General features: G+C 36.4%; 1 protein-coding gene across 2 annotated transcripts in view; it reads left to right on the top strand.

Moving 5' to 3' along the window:
• The window catches only part of PPFIA1 (PTPRF interacting protein alpha 1), a 61,091-nt gene extending 43,459 nt beyond the window's left edge, over window positions 1-17,632 (top strand). For both annotated transcript variants that reach the window (XM_082317900.1, XM_082317901.1), the window contains exons 20-28: window positions 4,847-4,928; window positions 5,053-5,253; window positions 8,520-8,695; window positions 8,801-8,898; window positions 10,693-10,868; window positions 11,437-11,505; window positions 13,514-13,679; window positions 14,967-15,037; window positions 16,419-17,632. In XM_082317900.1, coding sequence (XP_082174026.1) covers window positions 4,847-4,928; window positions 5,053-5,253; window positions 8,520-8,695; window positions 8,801-8,898; window positions 10,693-10,868; window positions 11,437-11,505; window positions 13,514-13,679; window positions 14,967-15,025 — 1,027 coding nt within the window. In that variant the 3' untranslated portion in view covers window positions 15,026-15,037; window positions 16,419-17,632. The remainder of the gene's footprint in view (window positions 1-4,846; window positions 4,929-5,052; window positions 5,254-8,519; window positions 8,696-8,800; window positions 8,899-10,692; window positions 10,869-11,436; window positions 11,506-13,513; window positions 13,680-14,966; window positions 15,038-16,418) is intronic.
• Window positions 17,633-20,691: the final 3,059 nt, after the last annotated feature.

Genomic DNA, 20,691 nt, shown 5'->3' on the forward strand with positions numbered 1-20,691 from the left:
AGACAAATGAAAACTTTTAGTTTGAAATTGCCTTGCCTACCTATTAAATTTGGGTACGTGCTTATTCACAGGAAGGTATATATGATTCAGATATTTCAGTGGAAGTGGGTATGAAACAAGACTGTGTTGATGAAGATATGTATCATAACGTTTAGTTTTGTTACTCTTAACTGCTCAAAGCAGCAGCAGCAGGGCCCTTTGAACTTCCATGAGAAGCAAATCACCATTTGAAAAATCCCAGCAATGTAGTTTAATCCAGCTGTTGCAGAATCCTGACAGGTATTCTGAACATAGGCAGCAATATTATCATAAAGTGTCAAAGATCCCTTGCTGCATTCTTGAGACGTTCATTATAAAAACGAAAAAGTGGTAAAGCTGCTCTGAATTGCTTTTCACTTTGATATTGGAGGAGGGTGGGGTTAAAACAAATTCGTGAGGCTGACTGTTCACTTATAAAATCCTGCGTTCAGCGAAAAGAATTCCAGTTACCTGAATGCTTGGAACAATGACAGCTGGTTCTATTTATAGTTGTCTCTAATCCCTATTTGCTTGCTTATCTTTCCGATTTGTGCATGCATGCGCACAAACAGACTGAGGGCACTATTCGATGTCTTCACTAACAAAAACCTATTTATAGTGACAGAATTAAATTAGAGGATATGTTATTTGTCTGGTTTTGTATGCCTTTGAGTTCAGTTTAATCCTAGTTTTATATTTTTCCCCTCATTGTTTTATTTTCCTTTTGTTTACCATTTGATGTGGTAGTGCAAAATCAGGGTAAGTTTATATTTCTTTTATTAGGATTGTTGTGAAATTATGATAAATCTCATTTGGATTTTTTAGCAATATATTAAAAGGTCTACCTTTTTTCAAAAAAGTCCAATTATAAGAGGAGATACTAGATACAAAAGAATTTATTGTGAAAATGTGTTGCTGAAATAAATCCAGTGTTGTCTAGTTCAGTGTGAATGCTAGTTCAATGTCTTGTCTTAATTTGCATGATGTGAATTTTTATAATGGAAGTATTAAACCCTACTTAGATGGTATTAGTTTTGTAATTTGGGTTTTGAAAGTTGTTTAGCAATAGTAGATGTTTGTGGCAATTCATTTCCAAGGTAGATATGTTTCTGTAAACCCTTGCTCTTTGTTTACTGAATTTAAGTTGGCTTTAGTGTTTTGTTCATGCTGTTCATCATCTTTGTGAGTTGTACTGTTGACAGTGTTTGCCACAATTGTATTTGTGCTTTTCTGTGTACAACACAACAAACTTAATACTGTATTAATCAAAAAGGAAGGCAACCCTAAATTTAAGATAACTCTCCTTAAAAAAAGTTACACACAAAGCTTATTACACACCTGAAATCAATATACAATAAGGATATTAACTTCCCACTGATGCTCTGCCTGGAATCAGACTATTTTCATCTCCTGTTTTGCTATTGTTGCCGTTCAGTTTTTACATCTGGCAACTCTGTCATTCCCAGCAGTATCACTCTCTTCACCACCTTCCCTACACTGTTTTCTCTACTCTAAACTTCTTCCAAGTCAGTTATCTTCAGTTGCATCCAAGAAATCTGGAATGCAGCATTCCCCTTTGGCTACAAGTTCTGGATTTATCCATTCCCATGCTGTCTTAATACCAAGACAAAGTGGTGTTGCACGGGGCTGCTTTATTTTCCTTGTGGGGTTAGGGTATGCTTGCCTGCCAAGAGCCATTCTAAATACAAATACTTCAAATGGTTTTTAAAGGGCCTTGTGTGTTCACTACTATATCAGGCACCTGCAGTTTTGACATCATTTCTCATCCCATATGACCACAGTTTCTTTGTTCTCCACAGCTGGCGTTAGATGCCTTTTGACTGTGTCTAATAACAAGTGTTCCCCTCTTGCAGCAGCACATTTGGTCTCCTGTTCCCAGTGACATTCAGCCAACTTTTTATTAAGTCTGTAGGCACCTATCCCTTGGTTTTTGTCACCTAAGAGTTATTCCAGTAGCCAGCTACTCCTTTGACATTCTTTTATCCTTCATGGTGCCAGCTTTACACCGTCTGTTAACACTGCCAACACTACTGCAATATTCTTTTGTTTTTCCTTACAAAGATACAAAGCTGGATTTTGCACCCACTTCTTAAATGGTGTAATTGGATGGCCTGTGAAACTAAACTGGCATGTCAGTTGTGATCTTCGTATAATCTGATCACGTGTTGCTGGAGGGCAGCGAGTTTCTTGGTGAAGTTGGAAGGGAATTGTTGGAAAAGTGAAGTTCTCTGCTATGGGGGAAAAAAAACCATTGATGCATCATTTGCAGATAAAACAGCAGCTGCCTTTGAATTCTTCCCATGAGATGTTTTGTGCCTGTGCTACGTCTTGAGCTCTCGCTTTAATGATTTCCCGTGCAAGCGAGTTTCTGTCTTTTCTTCTATGTGAACAAATTCCACAATTAATTTTCTACTCCATGGATGCGTTCCTCTTTGGATCCATTGAATAATTTCTGCATGAAGTTATCTCATAAACATTTTTGGTTTGTTTGTTTCGATTTCTACATGTTTGCCTCCATCACATAACACTTCCTTCCGGCCACACAATGGTTTTCTGCATACAGTACCACCATGAGTTTAAAGTTTGCATCATAACCTCTCCTTACGCTTTTGATACGTTCCCTGTACTGCTCATGTCCGAGTGATTTGCTGTTTCATGGTTAACTTGAAGTATGCAGGGAGACTTATAAACCTAGCAGAAATTACACTGCCGTTTTCTGAATTACGTACAATACCCCAAGCAGCTTTATAAGCGGGGGGAGGCAGTGATTACATGCTCTTGTGGGGTCATCCTAGTTAAACCTCAGGCTGCTTTGGGCATGTCTGTGCTCTTTCATCGCTCGTGGGCCTCCCTCACTGCATGGTCGTGTTACCACAACCACCGAAAAGGAAGACAGAGGCACCAATTTTGAAGTTAAACTAGTTGGAAAAAACCATTGTATTCCTTTCTGGAAAATACAGTATTAAGCATTTTATTCTGGTCTTACCAAGCAGTATTTTATAATATGTTATTAATTTTTTTTCCTCATTTTTTTAATGTTTAAACAACAAAGTGAAGCAAAACTGAATGTGTTCAGGGCTAGTGATTTGTGGGATTAATGTAACGTGTTCCGTGGTAGCAGGAAAATAGCTGATCCTTTATTCCTAATTTAGAAATACATGTATCTTTTTAAAGACTACAAATATGTATTAACTTTTATAGTCTTCCCTTCTTTGTTAGTGAAATCTAGCTGTTGAGCTGCTAACGGCTGAACACGATTTCCACCTTAATTGTTGGGTCTTAAAATGGGTACCTTAGAATGGTTATTTGTAACCAGTTACCTGGCAGTTCCTGCCTTCCTCCTCTTTTTTCATTCTTTTTTCACTCTTAGGCAGCACATTTAATTAGGATAAAGGATCGGGAGGTTCTTCTGGAGTAACAGGAATTTATTGACATGCAGGTGGAGAAGTACTATCTATTGATAAAACAGTTGCTAGTATATTTATTACCTCAGTCCTTACTTTTTATGTTTAGTTATCTACCAATATAACATGAGGATCCTAGGTATGCTGGCATGTCTGAAAGAGCTGCACACTGCATGTCTGTTTTGCATTACTAGCAAAGCAAGCTACTAGTCTGTCAGTAACCCCTTTTCAAGATGTCTTGTGTGGTAGTTTTTTAATATCTGTAGCTTTTAAATATTTTGTCATCGCAGATGTATTTAACGATACAATTCTGAAGGTGAGGAGATTTTGTTTGTTTTAAATTATGGCTAAATTATAAATACGTAACGTAGGATCCTGAATCTGTAGTATTGCTGCTTGTCGTCTTAATTCTACAGTTGCAGGCATGAATAAAAAGCATAAAACAGTAAAAACTGTCCAATGAGGTGAAGTTGGTTTTTCTGAACTTCTGAGGAGAGTGAGTGGAGACTTAACCATATACAACTAGCTTTCAAAGGCAGCTTAAATATGCTTTTTTCAGACTTTACCCATTTTTGCGGACAGACGTATCCAAGCAACATTTCATGCTAATACCCACAACACTAGTTTTTGTCTCTTGGTTTATCAAACATTTTTGGCAGCAATTTATAGGGATCTTGTGAGCTTCCATTGTTTCTGTAAGCTGAATTGTCAATATTAAACTTCAGTCTCTTCTGTTTCAGAATAACAAAGGAAATGGTGTCATCATAGGAGATGAAAGCTGAATTTCAGTACACAGCCTTTCAGAGTAAAATTGCCAAAGCGTGGCGGTCTGAATATAATGGTTGTCTGAAGCTGTGCCCGAAATTCTGACAGGCTTGCTGTTGCAGACTGAAATTCACCAATTAAATGGTTACTGGCCCAGTTTCCAGTCTTGACAGCCTGATGGACAGTACCATTTCGATGGCATGGGTATCTGATGTACTCATACACTTCCACAGGTTTCAAATCTGCATGTTGAGGAAAAATGGCTATTTTGGTTCAGTCTAATTTGCTGAACAGAAAATTGCAGCAATTGAGAATCTGACTGACAAATAAGTCTGACATCTCCACTTTGTGTTGGCAGCGTTGGTTAGAGCGTCAGTAGCGGTTTCAGACACAAATTTCCGAAAGGCAAGATCCATCATCTCTGCCACTCTGAGATTTCCTATCCAGTTCAGCTTATGTCACTATGTAGTCCTTGTACGTGTGCTGTGGCTGCCTTAGTATGTATGTCATATAAGGCTGAGAAAGGAAGAAAGCTAACTATTGGAAAGAAGACAGTAAATTGAATGCAGTGTTTAAATTGTAACATGTAGTTATAACCAGTTTCTCTTTGTTATTAATAACTATTTCTGTAATTGTAGGCATGAGTTGCTTGAGGAAGCCAGAAGACAAGGTTTACCTTTTGCACAGTGGGATGGGCCTACTGTGGTTGTGTGGTTGGAGGTAAGTGGTCCCTCCAAAATAAATAAAAAATAAAAACCTCAATGTACAGACGTCTAAAGAATTTAAGGTTTTGGAGCCAGGAATGTTTTCCAGATCCTGCTTACTTCCTTTTTTTGTGTTTCAGCTGTGGGTTGGGATGCCAGCCTGGTATGTGGCTGCTTGCCGAGCAAATGTGAAAAGCGGTGCTATCATGTCAGCCTTGTCTGATACAGAAATACAGCGTGAAATTGGAATTAGTAATCCTCTGCACAGACTGAAGCTGAGGCTGGCCATTCAAGAAATCATGTCACTAACAAGTCCATCTGCCCCTCCCACCTCAAGGACGGTAAGGAAAGTGTTCTGGCAATAAACATCTTTTAGAACCATTAGAATTTCCAAAAATTCTGCCATAAACATGAAACTGAAAGGATTTGAGCATCAAATAAAAATTTCCGGAAACATGGAATTGTAGAGAAACACATTATTTAAATATAGGATGTTTCTTCCTTTCATGGAAAATAAATGAAGGATTAACTACATTTTATTTCTTAAGGGAAAGAGAAGTTTATATCAGTGTAAGTATATAATCCAGAATATTTGGAGTACGTGTTATTTGCCTCATCTTTTGGCCTGAGAAAAATTTATAATACAGATGAAGTATACATGTGCATACAGAAATTTGTAAAATAGTTGGAGGCTCTTTTAGTCCATGTATAAGCCCATTAACTCCAAATAATGATTCAACCTACATAAACGTAGGAGTCCTCCTGTCTCTCTTTACTATAGTAAATTTAGACACTTAAAGTTAGTGTGAATTCCCTCTCATGAGTCTGCCTGCCCTGCAATCTGAAGTTATTTCTGAGATTCCTGGGATTAGGTACTAGGCTACAAATGCATTTTTCGGATCAGAGCAGAGTCAAGGGTTTGCCCATTAATTACATCAGTGTAAGCTATTTATCACATTCAGTTTTGTTAATATCTTTGAAGAAAAGTGATCCATGGTAATAGGCTTTTATTCCATGCCATTACTTTCAATACATATACCTGTACTTAAGACTTTAGAAACCATTGCTTTTGCCCATGCCTGCTCCTTACATGTACCGATTGCTTATATGTTCTGCAACCTCTCCTCTTTGTTACTGCTTTCCTTTCACTGGATGGGATTGGTTCCCTGTGGGGTCATATTAGACCACGGGAAATGTCTGGGTAACACATGAAGAAATGGAAAATCTTACAGCCACACAACAAACGGTTAGTTTACAGTGTTGCCACTTCTGTTCTTTAGAGTGCTTTTCCCACTTTTTGAACATTTGAATCAAGTGTCTTTTGGTCTTTTTTCTTTTTTTTTTTTTTTTTCTTTTTCCTTCCCCAAATTAATGCATTAAAATTCTGGATCATTGCTGCTTCTAATTATTAACCTTGTAACCTGCATCTTGATAGTATTTTTTTTTTTTTTCCAGAAGGGGGGAGAAAATCAACATTGATAAGACTGTAAACAGAACTTTCTAATCTGTAAAATGGAGCTCTGATTTGATTAACTAATAGACAAATTGAATTGCTTGCACAGAAATTTCTTCCCTCCAGAAAACTTAATTAGTAGATGGGTTTTGCAAACTCTCGTAGGCAAATGAGTGCCTTGTATATTTTTTTACAATGCATGATGCTTGCCTTACCTAGTTTATTTTTGGTATGCAGTAGACTTAGAGTCTTGCAGTGCATCATTAACTTTGATCTCCTTACTAAACTGAAATACTAATGTGTATGTGTTCTTTTGCTTTTCTAACCACGTAACAGGAAGATGAGGAGGGCAGCTGGGCTCAGGTTGGAAACTTTATGTAATATTATAGACTATATGTAAACTGTCACAATAATTAGAGCATGAAAGAATCTGTTTTTCCTGTATAGCAGTTTCTTTTAGTGGCTCTTGGTGTGGCTTGGGGATTGGGAGAGGGGGAAACTACAGGCTTATCTCTGTATAATACATACTTGGAAGATACACTTTTATATTTAGGTGATTTAAATATTTTAATGTTTTCTAGAACTTCCAAGATTTGGTGGTTCATCATTGAACATTTGTAAAATACTTTGTTACATAGTACATCACAAAAAAAAAGCTATGCATAACGATTTTGAAGAATAAGGCTGTTAGGAGAAGAATATTCAGAAGTCTCTGTTATCATTAGCTTTCTGAAATATTTGTCCTCTAGCTTATGAATCACCAAAATGAAGTTACTCTTTCTTAATAAGCATTATTGTATTCTATGTATGCAACATACTAGATCAAATTTTAAAGTAATTGCATGACATAAAGTGTGTTTTGGTGGGGGCTGGCTCTCTGGGAAGCCAGAAGCCCAACAAGAATATCTGCTGTGTGCAGAAAGTCCCTGTTCAGCCTGGCCGCTGTCACAGGTGTGCTACCAGCCATACCGAGCCTAGATAGTTAAGTAGATTTCTGTGCACTAATTCTGTAATCCTCCTTGATGAATTGTTTCCCCTTAAAGTGGTGACAAATCCTAATTGTATTTTCAGGCATCGAGATAGTCAAGTATTTTATACAGGGATGTAAACAAAGGCAGGATTTGCCTGTGACCCATATCTTTGGACAGTATAGTCTCTTCTTGCTTGGCTGCCCTCCAGCTTAAACCTGTTTAAGTCCCATTAACTACATCTCAGATACTCATTTGCAGTTTGTCAATGATAAAATCATAACTTGCCTCCCTGTTACATGAGTAACATGCTCTTTCAGTCTGCTACCTAGCGATGGCTTGAAGAAATGCACTTCTATATGGCTTTGCTCCTTTCTAGAAGATCCTTCCTCTAGAGGAGAAATAAAGCTTTTGATTTTTAATTGCACAGTAAAAATGAACTATTACCCTTGGCTTTTGAGAAAAAGAGCCGCTGTTTTTCGTTGCTCAAGGAACAATTAAATGCATAGTTACAGACTCTCTTCTTTTAAAAAGTTTTCTCCAAAAAATGCCTGATGATTTGCAGGTCAAAACTGCAGTGAAGGAAGGATTTTTTGGGGTTTTTCTTGGTTTTATTTTGGTTTGTTTTTAGGATAAGGACTAGCACTTAGAATTGCTTGTTCTTCAGTAGTGGGTTTTTATCATTTTTTTCCTTACTTGATTGGGATCAGTTTCTGAAAACAGCTAATAAGTATATTTAAAAAAAAGCCCTGCAGTTATTTTTTTGATATCTTGTATTCATAGGGTCATGTGAAAAATAAGAACCGCCCCCCCCCCCAGTTTTCAAGAGATACAGTAGTTTTAGCATCTTAACAAAAAGAAAATCTATGGCTCTTGCTATCAAAACAGTATAGATCAGTCTGTTTTATTTTTATTAGTTTTTGCATATTTTTTCATACTCTTCAACATGAAATAAATTAAGGCAGTTTTAGTTGCAGATCTGAATATCTAAACTTGCTTTTCTTCATGAGGTTAACTTCTTCAGCAAACATCCATGTAGTATTCAGTATTTTTATTTGCTTATCTTTACAGGCTAAGAATTAAGTAAGCATTGTTTTACTTTTTCCTTTAAAATATGTTGTCTAAAAAAGCTTTTCTCTTATATTTCTCATTTTAATAAGCTTATTCCTTAATCTTTTAAAAACAGACATTAGCATACGGTGATATGAACCATGAGTGGATTGGCAACGAATGGCTCCCTAGTCTGGGGCTCCCTCAGTATCGCAGCTATTTCATGGAATGTCTTGTTGATGCTCGAATGCTGGATCATTTAACTAAAAAGGATCTGCGTGGGCAACTTAAAATGGTGGACAGCTTTCACAGGTAAATAGATTTAAGTTGGAGACCTAACTTACAGTAAATGTTTCCGATATTAAGTGTTGTTTGTTTTTTTTTTTTTCTCTAAACTTGTTTTTCTTTTCTAAACAGAAACAGTTTTCAGTGTGGAATTATGTGCCTACGAAGACTGAATTACGATCGAAAAGAACTTGAAAGAAAAAGAGAAGAAAGCCAGAACGAAATTAAGGGTTAGTGCATTGTCTTGACCTCAGTCTAGTTCTAACGTGTTTTCACTGATCTGCCTTAAAATTTAAAAAAAAAAAAAGGCATTAGAAGGAGGAATTACTTGTAAAACATCAGGTGTTAAATACAGGAGATGTTTCTGGATGCAGATCCCAAACAGTGCATCATGAAACGTTATCATTAAATCATTCGCTCATGCAGAGATGTGCTACAAATGCAGACATTTTTTAAACTCTTACGGCTCTGAAGTTTGAAACAAAACTAAATGTTTTAGGAGGATGAGGGTTTTGGAAAAGTGGGGGGTGGGTGTGTTTGTTTGTTTTTCCTGTTTTGACATAATAACTGTGCATCTATGTGATTTTATTGTTGCTTGTGGCTGGTAATTTTTATTACTCAGCACTTTATGAAAAACTATCCAGGTGACTTAGGTGTTTGTATCTTCAGAATCATGGTGATTATTGAACAATACAGGAGAAAAAAAAAAAAAAAAAGAAAAAGCAAGATTGGGAATTCAAAGTATTTTTCAAGACTTCCCGTAGAAATTTTGTCCTCTGCCTAATATCAGAAGTCTTTTCTGACATCATAGACTAAAATTTTAGGATTACCTTCTACACAATTTGCTTAGGAGGCTCTGTGCCTGCTCTTCCCCTTTCCTTTTAAAGCGTTGATACCTTTTGGTGGTTATTCTACTAGTTGTGTCTGAGAACGTTCCCAGGAATTACAGCTAACTGCCACGAAACAAGCCTGTGTAAGCCTTTTTTAGGCTCCTAAATGCCATGGCTGTATCGGTTGCCTATAAGGAGTTGCTCCTTGCAACATATAACTCTTGAATGCCTCCTGGGAATTGTTTGGGAAGAGTGCTAGTTGGCGTAGGCCAGAAACATGCTGTGGATCATTGTTCAATTGGTATAGACATTCCTGAGTAGTAGTAAAAAACCCTACTTGTAAGAACATAGGTTTTGTTTTGATGTTTGGGCTGAACATGGAAATGCTGCTTTATGATGTTTTTCCTTGATAAAGTTCTAAGATGAGAGTATATTGATTGTTGAACTGTTAGAGTATGAAATGCCTTCCAGCAAACTTCAAATACATTTACTTTCCACTTAAAATTTATGACTGTGGAAGAGTGTAGTAGTATGCAGACACAAGCTGAAGGTAAGTCTGCATTACTAAATTGAACACCTTCAGAACTTAAACGTAGATAAGGTTATAAAACTAATAAATAATAAAGCTTTAAACAGTAATAACGATTTCTGTTCAAATTCAGTAGGAAGCGCATGAGAAACTGCTATAAGAATTTTCTTTTGAGTAGTAAAATTTTTTTTCCAAAATACTTAATCTGTCTTGGGTGAGGTCCAAGGCCCTAAGTGGCTGTGTAAGATAGAAGATCCCGTCTTCCCCATCTGCTGAACGCTGTGCCAAGCTGAATTTCTCATAGCTGTGACTGTAGCCTCCCTCTGTAGGCAGAGAGAGGAGACTGAGTGAGGACTCTTCCTTCTGGGTGCAAGGAAAGCTACTGTATGGAAAGGATCCAACACCGAGTGTTGAAGTCCAAGCATGAAGTTTTGTTGCCAAATCAGAGCGTTTCATGCACACCAAAAAGGCAGGGGCAGACTGGATCGCAACCTAAATGTTAAATAACACAGTTCCTTGAGGACTACTACTTAACAGCATTTATGATGAATTGCATATATGTGAAAATCAATCCCAACACAAGCATACAGATCAAGAAAGGAGCATGGGTTTTTTGTTCAGAACAGTTGTATTGTTACAAATCTGGCAACTCTTTTTCTCCATAGATGTCCTTGTCTGGAGCAATGAAAGAATGATGCATTGGGTAATGTCCATTGGTCTTAAAGAATACGCAAATAACCTTATAGAGAGTGGAGTTCACGGTGCACTTGTGGCCTTAGATGAATCATTTGATTACAATGCATTAGCTCTCTTATTACAAATACCCACTCAAAACACACAGGTAAGCAAGAAGTACTTACTTTATGGCCGATAGGATTTTTCTCCCCTTTAGGAAGCTTAAAAATGGAACTGAATGTTTTTTCTCTTGGGTAACTGCATGTCTTTCTTTTCCCAGCTCTAGAAACTTTAGAAATGGAAAGTTGTCCATAATCCTATAAGAGAAAAACATAGAACTTTTCTTACTGTTTTCTAATTGTTAATGACAATTCTGGTTGATAAATTTCCTTGAACAAAAAATACTGTTTGAATATATTCCTCATAGCCCATCTTCACAACATTAGTCTAAAACTCATTTTTGTTGTTTGCTAGTTTTTATTCCGAAGTAATTAAGTTTGAGCCAGAAATCGTGAACTTTCATATCACAACAAAGGGCAGGGGGAGCTGTTAAGTCTTCCTTAAACTTTTAATAAGTTACAGCTTAGTACTTGAAAAGTTACAATTTATGTTTATTAATCTGATAAGCAGGTATTAAACAATTCGGGTTATATTAAGTTTTAAAAATTACTATAGGTTACTAATTACTAATCTTTTGGAATTAATTTCCATTTCTTTTGTATTATAAACTTCAGGCTCGTGCTGTTCTGGAGAGAGAATTTAATAACCTTCTTGCTATGGGCACTGACAGAAGACTTGATGAAGTAAGTTACTTGAGCTGTTGACCCATTTTGTGGTCCTGGGAACTTCAGCAGAGCTGCTAAGTGAAAGAATTTAGCATGAACGTCTTTAAGCTATTGACAGAATAGTGACAGAAATCTTAACTTGAAATTCTTTGTCTTCAAGAGTTTCTGAATATGGCAGGTTTTGTGTATTTGGGTAAGATAGCTTTGAATATGAAAGTATTGAGATGATTTGCAAGTGTGTTTTTTTTGTAGCTTGCATGGTTAATGTCTAACAGTAGCACTTTGGGCTGAATCTTCTATCTAAAATGTGGGAAAATTAGTGACCGGTGTTGCAGATGAACGAGCTATAATAGAGAAGGGCACTGTATAGCACATTTCAAACCTTTGTCCTAACGAGCAGTATTTCAAATAATTTTGAGTGTTTTTCAAGAAAGCTTGTGTTGTTAATATCTGTTAATACTGGTATAGATGACCACCAGGTCTGTTTGCACATCAAAGTAATTTCTGTCGGGCAGCCTGTGATCTTGCAGTGTATAAACTTCATTCAAATGTAATGAGTGTAAAACTAACAAACTAGGTGTGAGACTTTTTTGTAGACCCTGTGAACCCATAGCAGAAAGCAGAGAGTGTTACATCTTTAACCTTTTAAGTTGCTCGATGCTGTAACGCAGTGAACAGTTTCAAGCTGGTGTTACTTCCCCAAAGAGAGTCCTAACCCCGTGCTACCTCTTCTTTGGTGCTAATGGGAGGTTATGTAGTAGCACATGTAGGCAAAAGTGGTTCAGGTCAAGACTAAGGTGTCAAAACCCTAACGTGGTTAACCAGGTGAGGGAATCAGTCCATGATATCTGAGAAACATTTGTGCTAGTATGAGGAAGAGGACGGGGGAGGGTGAAAGTGCTGGCTTAAACTGCTTTTGGAGGAGTGAGGCGAAGCATACACCAGTATGTTGAGGAAGGAGGCTGCTATGACAGACCTTGATTGGGTTTGTGTTCCTCTTTTGCCTAATGGACTAGTTGCAGCCCTTTTGTGGCACATCCTGACAGCTCTGTTCTCAGTATGCACCTCTACTAAGGTTTTAATAACATCATCAGAAAGCAGCTTGACAGTTTTCTAAGCTATTTTTCCTTAGTGATTTCAAACCGCAAGAGAAGCAGCATTGAGGGAACGGATGTTTGTTCTGTTCTAGCAGCACAGGGCAGTTTGTTGATCATGAAGATCTCTTCAAATAATGCAGGCACTTGTCTCCTAAGTCTAAAAGGGGATAAATTTTAGGTAAAATGGCATTCAAGTGATTGAACTGTTTCTAAAGGTGAAGTTGGCAAATAGAGCTGCACAATGGGTATATTTGCACTGACATAATAGACGCTTTTGGAAGTGGGACTTAAACTGTTCTATTTAGTAAGTGCAATATTGTATTTCTGAAGTGGAATATTACTTCAAAGATGCAGATGTATTAATGGGGGGAAGATGTACCTGGGTAATTACAAGTTAAGTTTACCCAAGTGCTTAAGCAAAACACTGCAGCAATATAGTATTTACTACGCTTTTTCCTCGCTATCACTTCCTGTAGTTTGTAGCATGAGAAAGCACGATAGCTGTATCATCATTCCTGCAAGACAGAATTGAAGGTTAAAAGCAATTGTTCAAATTGAGCCTCTATATGTCAGTGTTCCCAAAGCAGTTTTTATGATCTGCTCCACTCCTCGTATCCCCTAAGAATGAGTGATGTGACACTTACGAATTACTGCAAATCATGAAGTACAAATATTCAAAGTACAAAACGTTTTCCTAAATGTGCCAAGCACGTGAATTTCCATAGTTACTGAGCCGAAGAGCCTACGGTCTAGCAAATGAATACAGATTTTTGTAAATGAAGACCTCTGCTGCTATTGCACCTGAACCGTTCTGAAAAATTAACGCATTCGGTGGTGATACGTTTAGTTAAGATTGTCAGTAATCCTTTTAATGTCAGTAACAATCCTACGTTTTTTTGAATCGCTAATCATGTTTATCAATATAACAGGATGATGATAAGAGCTTTAGGAGAGCACCTTCATGGAGAAAGAAGTTTAGACCAAAGGACATAAGAGGTTTAGCTGCTGGATCAGCAGAGACGCTTCCTGCAAATTTCAGAGTTACAACCTCAATGTCTTCACCCTCTATGCAGCCAAAGAAGATGCAGATTGATGGTATTGGTTTTGTATTATTTTAAGCATGAGGCACTTTTTTGCTTGAGATTACAGGGGAATTAAGTTCAAATTACCTTTTTGCTGCATAAAAGCATCTGCCTTGTGCATGGTTGTATATATAACACTGTGTTTAACCATAGGGTGCTTTATAATTTCAGGAAGCTGTAATAGGTGTGGAGTTTCTTTAGACTTCATTGGAATAACAAAAGGAGCATTTTAGTTAGAAATAAATTTGTTTTAATCTAGGAAAACAAAATTACATTTTAGTGGAAGTCTTTCAATCACATGATGCATAATTTCTAATTAGCAGCAATTAGACCAATGTAAGTACCACTTCTGAAATGCAGTAATATGCATTAAAATTATGTGAGTAAACTCCCTCAGATAATTTTGAGATTATTAAAACTTGAGTAAAAGGTGCATTACCCCCCTTGCAGTGGTCACTTAAGTATTGATCATACTTGAAATCATTATTTCATTCATTGCTGTGTACTTAATGATCTATATGTATATGTGTGCATGTGTGCACACACACAGATATGTATTAAGAAGAAAAAAACAAACAAACAAACAAAAAAACCCCAAACAAACAAACCACAAAAATTCCCAGCTAGAAGTGGAAGGTGATCACCTGTCATGTGAGGTGCTTAAAAACAGTCTCTTTATTATCATGAGAATAAACTTTTACTTGAATTTGATTTACGAAACACAAGTAAAAATAAATGGAAAATTTATTTAATTGGAACAGACAGGATGAGAACTTCAGCATAATCTGCCAGAGTTGTCTCAGGTTCTGAAAATTGTATTTATGAATAAAGCTCAAAAAAGCAACCTTTGCATCTGATGTTACTCTCTGAAATGTGAGCTGTTTTAAATTTTAAATATTGTCACTAGCACAAAATATTTTCCAGAATTCATGTGGAAAATTCTGTAAATTAAATAAGCGAATTCTTTACCATGTAAAACCTCTTTCTTTTTACGATATGAAAAAAGCCCAGAAAATAAAAATATATAAACTATATAAAATAGAGAATAAATTACTTACAAAATTACCTTTGCCAATTTCTGTGTGCTAGCTGGCACACAGGCTTTCTTAGAATTATTTTTGTTAGCCACTGAAACTAGAAGTGGTTAATATATAAACTGTAAAATAAATTCTACTTTTCTAACTTGTAACCTTAGATTTGGGTGAGTACAGTAGCTATAATCAAATTGCTGTGAGATTTTTCTTTTGAGAACTAACATGCATGCTGTGTTCTGCATGTCTTCCCGTGCTTCTTGAAATAGGCAGTGTATCAGGAACACAAAGATTGGATTCTGCTACAGTAAGGACCTACTCCTGTTAAAGCCTTCTCCTGGTGAGTAAAGTTGATAGGTATAATAGTAAAGCAGCTATTTATGAAATAAAGCGTCAGGTATTTTAATACAGTGAATTTACACACTTAGAAAACGGTTTCAGTTTTTCAGGGTAGATTGCTATATTGAAAATCTGGAACTTATTTCCTACAATGAAGACTGAGTGTTTAAATATTTACCTTTGTAAATATTGTATTCTTTTTGAAGTTTTTCTTTAAACAGCCTCAAAAAGGACCCGTACTAAATAGCTGTGTAGAAAGTGTTGAAATCAAAGGTTGGATGAAACAGCTAGTGAAAGTGGGGAGGGGGAAAGGGAACTAAATTAGGCATATAAAGGAAAGAAAATAATTTAGTGTGTGCAGACACTGCAGTTCAGATTATTGATCTCTCAGAGTCTTTGCTTGGTCAAAGTTATCCCACTACAATATACTTCAATATTGAATTGTTACAGGGGTAATTGCATAGTTTTCCAATTCTTAGATACTTCATGCCGCTGTGATTGCTTAGGCTGTCAGGTTGGGTTTAGCTACCCGCAGCCTAAATTTGGGTAGCTGTGAGCAGTGCTGGCAATAAAAGGCAGCTTGATACCACAAGGGTGTTTAACACAGAATACATGTATTCCAGCTTATGAAAGGTATGTAGTCCTGTCTTACTCCAGGATTTGGAATGATTTTTCTGCAGCCCCTGCTGTATTTGGTCATGGAACAGTATTTCTTTTGTTTTGCAAACAAGTCTGGAAACTTTTTTTTTTTTTTTACTATATTAGATTTAAAAAAAAAAAAAAAAAAAAATCCCATGAATCTTTCTCTCGCTAGCCGGTGTCTTCCATCGGCTATAAATTGCCTGTCTCTTCTGCTTACAGCTTCTCTCCTTTCTTCTCACCAGTAACGTCCCTACCGACTCCTGTACAGGCTGCCTTTTCTTCAGATTCTGAACCTTTTTGCATATACAAGTTTAGTTCTAGAGAGTTCTTACGTATGCAATGTTGAGAAGGGAAACTCTTGCGCATAGCAACTCAGATCACATGGATCTGTCAGTTCATAATCTCAGGGACTATCTTAAAATTTTTTTAGTTTCAAGACATTAAAGTTTTAAGCCTTCCTCTCCCCCAAATTCTCCCCACTGTTTCAGGATCTTCTGTAGTCAGATGAGCTAGGATAAAAACCTAAGAAGCAGAAATATTTGACCTCATGTGCTTTATTTTGCATTGCAACTGGAGATTAGAGAAGGCAATAAAATTGTATACATCAGGGCATGGCAATAATTCGATGCATGACCGCTACACTATTGAGCTGTTTGTGAGAAACTTAGAATGAAATGTTTTTAAAAAAACTGCTAATGGATTTTTTTTGTTTTTTGTTTGTTTTGTTGTTGTTTTTACAGTTTACCCACACTATTTCTACCGGTGATATGCAGCATTTTGAACATTTGGAACCCTTAACCTGTTAATACTTGTTAAATGGACACTTTGAGATATTTTATTACAGAGTTTTTAATTAGCAAATAAATTCATGAGTACTATAGAGAAAATATTTTAGAATCTAAATGTTTCTTATATTTATGTGTCTTCTCATTTATATAGTTACTTACTTTTTCTGTTTCTATTCAGTCTACAAATCAAATCATTGCTGATTTTTTTATTCTAATTTTAGTCTTTCCAACTGAATGTACTGTAATGCTTGTATGTATATGTCCCTATAGGTAAAATAGGGTTTTTGTAAATTATGCAGTTACTGTAATTATCATTGTTTTTTAATAATGAAACTGAAGGTGAAAAGGATTTTAATACCTTTGTAAAAGTATCATGACACCAAGCAGTATATATTTTGTCTTTTGGAAATGTTAGCTTAGATCTGAAAACAAGTCCGGCTTTTTTTCAGGTAAGCATATGTTGTTGTAGAAGGTATGGTACATGATTGTTCTTCTTTTCAGAACTGTACCTTTCCACAGAGAGGATTTGTCAAGTAGTGGGAATTTGTCTTTATTTAAAATATAACTTGTTTTAAATGCTGGGAGGAACTGTTAACACTACGGAACACGTTTTAGAAGTGATTGACTCGGTCATAACACTCTCTGCTGTATTTGTATAGCGTATCTTCACAGTGACTGAAAACAAGCCATAAACCAAGAACTGTTTTTATTTTTTTTTCCTTAACTGAGGAAGATAGACTTCAAAATAATTCCTGGGCGTAATCCACAGGCCACAGAGAGTTTTTGTCCTAGATCTGTTTGATTGAAAACACTTGTGGAAAGATGCTGGTGAAACTAGTTTTAATGGACCAATCACGAAGCACTGCAGTCTCCTGTCAAATGAGTAGCGAAAGATGAAGGTACAATGGGCTGAAAACTAAAGCAGTGCAATTTCTAATAAAGGCCTTACTTTTCTTATGTAAGTCATCTTTTGTGTTTTGTAAACTTGTTCTAAAGAGTTGTCTGGACTTCAGTTTTGATGGTTGTAGCCATTTTGGACTGTGTGAGTAGAAAATGTATCCAACACTTGCAAATGGCATATTAAAAAGCCAGCAAGAATCTGTTCAGATGGTGCATTATTTATTATGCAACAATATATATAGCATGTCTTTTTTTCTTATTTTGTTTTCCACTTTTAACTTGCTTGTAAAACTGAAATTCATTGTTACTGTTCTGTTTTTCTATTAATCTTTTGTGTATTTTCAGATTATGTAACAATATGTACAGTCTACTTTTGAACTATTTTTATCACAGTATTATTTATTGCTTTCTTTCAATAAAGTACTGATGCATTTTCCACTGCCAATAAAACACTATTGAAAAGCTAAGATCTAATTGTATGCAGGCAGATACTTTTGCGGTGAGTGGATAGTGTCAATAAAGCATCTTAACGATTGTTTGCTGCCCTGGAGATCTTGTTTCAAATGATGACTTTTCTCCAGTAGAGAAAAGTTCCATTAGATGTGACGTTTTCTTTGGAATCGTTCAAGTTCACAGGCATTAATCAGTTTTTGAAAACCAGTTTTCATAAGAAAACTGCTTTATTGCCTATTTCTACTAGTAGTTAGAGCTCTGATTTACTTTTAAAAAACACTGACAAAAACTATCGCGCAACTTCAGTGTATTCTGGTCCACGTGATGAAGATTGAAGTGCTGCTCTCCATAGCAGCAGTGGTTGCTTTGTTAATAAAATGAGATTATGCCTATGAGGATATTTGGGGAGAAACATAGGAATCGAGGGAACCAATACAAAATTGGGTCACAATAGGGCTGTTTATGTCAATTTGCATATATTGTAAACCATTTCTTGTGTAGAACAGAAGACAGAAGGATAAACTTACAGAATAATCGAAGCAGTAGTGAAGCGTATTTCATCATGTCCTCTAGATCAACAGCAGGTTGTGGAATGCATGGAATGGAGAAATATTGTGATTGATGCTTTAAACATTGTTCAATAATGCATCTCTGTTTGTCTGGCTTGTCTATATGAGTTGCTATCTGATCATTTGCAGTCTCTTTTATATTTTCAGAGAATCTATCTTTCTAGAAAAAGCTAAAATGAAACTGCAGAAGGAGATCCTGACTCACTGTTCAGCTGAACTTCACTGTTTAGAAAAAAATTGCATAGACGTTTCTGGTCACTGATGTGATAGTAGGTGTTCAAAGTCATGTATTGTTGCTTCTCAGAAGTGAAAACAACGCGGAATAGACTTGTAAAATGTGAAAAGAAAATACGTTTATTATTTTAAGGCTGTAAAACCTTAACTGTTATGGAACAATGGAATTGACATGAGAGCTAGAATAAATGAGTGAAATAGAAAAAGCTTTCACGAACTGGCAAAACTGTGTGTTGACTTCCTTCTGAATTATACAGCAAAGCTTTCTCAGGGAAACTGAGAAAAATGCTTCTCATTCAATTTTAATAAACCCCCCTTGGAAAGAAAAACATGCATGGGCATGTGTAAAAGGCATATGGATATTTTACAGGAATCTTTGAAGCTTGGTTAAATACAACTTTTTGTAAATTCCCAAATGTCTTTATAAAGGCTTTAGTTGGAAAGAGTGCTATAAAAATTATGTGTTTTAAAATGTGAGAACCCTTTTTATCTGCAATGAGGAGATGGGAGAATTATCTGAGAGAATTTAAACTTCTGATTTTTGCATGTTCAGAGGACAGGGAATCTCAAAACAGGTGTTACGACTTCATCTTTCTCCTTTCAAACCGATGTAGAATTAAAAGACAAGAAGTTGCTTTTGCAGGGTCTTATGGACAGTAGTGATTTATCATGCCAGAACTCAGAGCAGAGCACATGTGAGGTAGTTCAAAGCAGAATTCATGCTTGGAACTATGTAGACAAAAGATAGAGGCATCAGCAAAATTAATTTTCAGGTAAATAACAATTGACACAATGTGATGTTTGAAGAGTTATTTGAGAGGTGATATTTTTGTTGAAACTGAAGAGTTACTTTGCCTTTAAAAGGAAAGCGGTGTAGTTTGGGTGCACTGCTTAAACTCAAGTTATACTGATTTTTATTAATTTCATTTTTTGTTAATAGTAATTTTTGAAAGAAAAAAAAAAAGGCAATTGTAGTCTAATTTAGGTAGCAGCACCTTGTGGCTTTATATGGCATGTAGGAATGGATGGATGAAAAGTGATATATAAATGGGGTTGGTATTCCTACCTGCAAACAGGGACAGGTAAAGACTCTCCAAAAGGGCACAGCAACAGAGCCAGAAGTAATGCCAGAAGGATCAAGGTTCTCCGAGCCTGCTTTCTCTTGTAGCAGACTTTAAGAGTAAGTTTAGCCCAATTTTTAAAACATGCTGCATTCAGATTATAGGGTAAATTACCCTATGTTGAATACAGAAAAAATTAATTGAGCCTATTTATACTGTGAACTGACTACATTTGGCTTTAGGTGACTGGAGGAAGCTGTCCCACTAAGACTGGGAATTAGCAAGTCGTGTTCCTCCCTCCAAAACTGGCGAAACTGTTCACCTGGATTTTTTTTTTCCTCTTACCCTTTATTACAGTTTGAATGTGTATATTGTAATGGTTTTTTGCTAGAAATGTCACTCCTTAGAGTCTGTTTCCCCAGATATAAACAAATATATATATTTTATATATTTATATATCTTAGATTTTTTTATATATATAAAATAAATAGTGGGCAAGGATTAACTCTTGAAGTACTAAGGCTGTGTTTTAAAACCCCATTGTTTTCCTTTTGGCATCTGTTTAATTTAGATAACCCTGTGAACAGCCAAATGTGAACCTTTTGCCCACTGATAAAGAGATGGAAACCCCTCAGGATGGCGTAGTTGCAATTTCCAAAACATGACGGTGCAAAAGTGAGTATTAAGATGCCAAAAAAAAAAAAAAAAAAAAAAAAATGTTCAGAACGATACCGAATCCCCTGTAGGCCTTTTTTAAACTCCTGACGGTGCATTTTTGAAGTAGTAGTGCTTGGTCATCTAATTCTCCCCAGCGATTTTAAGAAATAGGGAAAGGAGCAGCTACAAAATAGGCTTTAAAATAGATGTATATTCCCCCTCCTCTTTTATCTTTTATTTTTTTTAAGCCTGGGCGGTGCTCGCCCCGCGGCGCTGGGGCGGGGCGGGCGGGCGGGCCCCTTCCCACCTGGAGCCGCCCCGCCGTGCGGGAAGAGGAAGTGGGAGCTCGGG

Source organism: Platalea leucorodia, assembly GCF_965183815.1.
Source record: "Platalea leucorodia genome assembly, chromosome: 7".
Lineage (NCBI taxonomy): Eukaryota > Metazoa > Chordata > Aves > Pelecaniformes > Threskiornithidae > Platalea > Platalea leucorodia.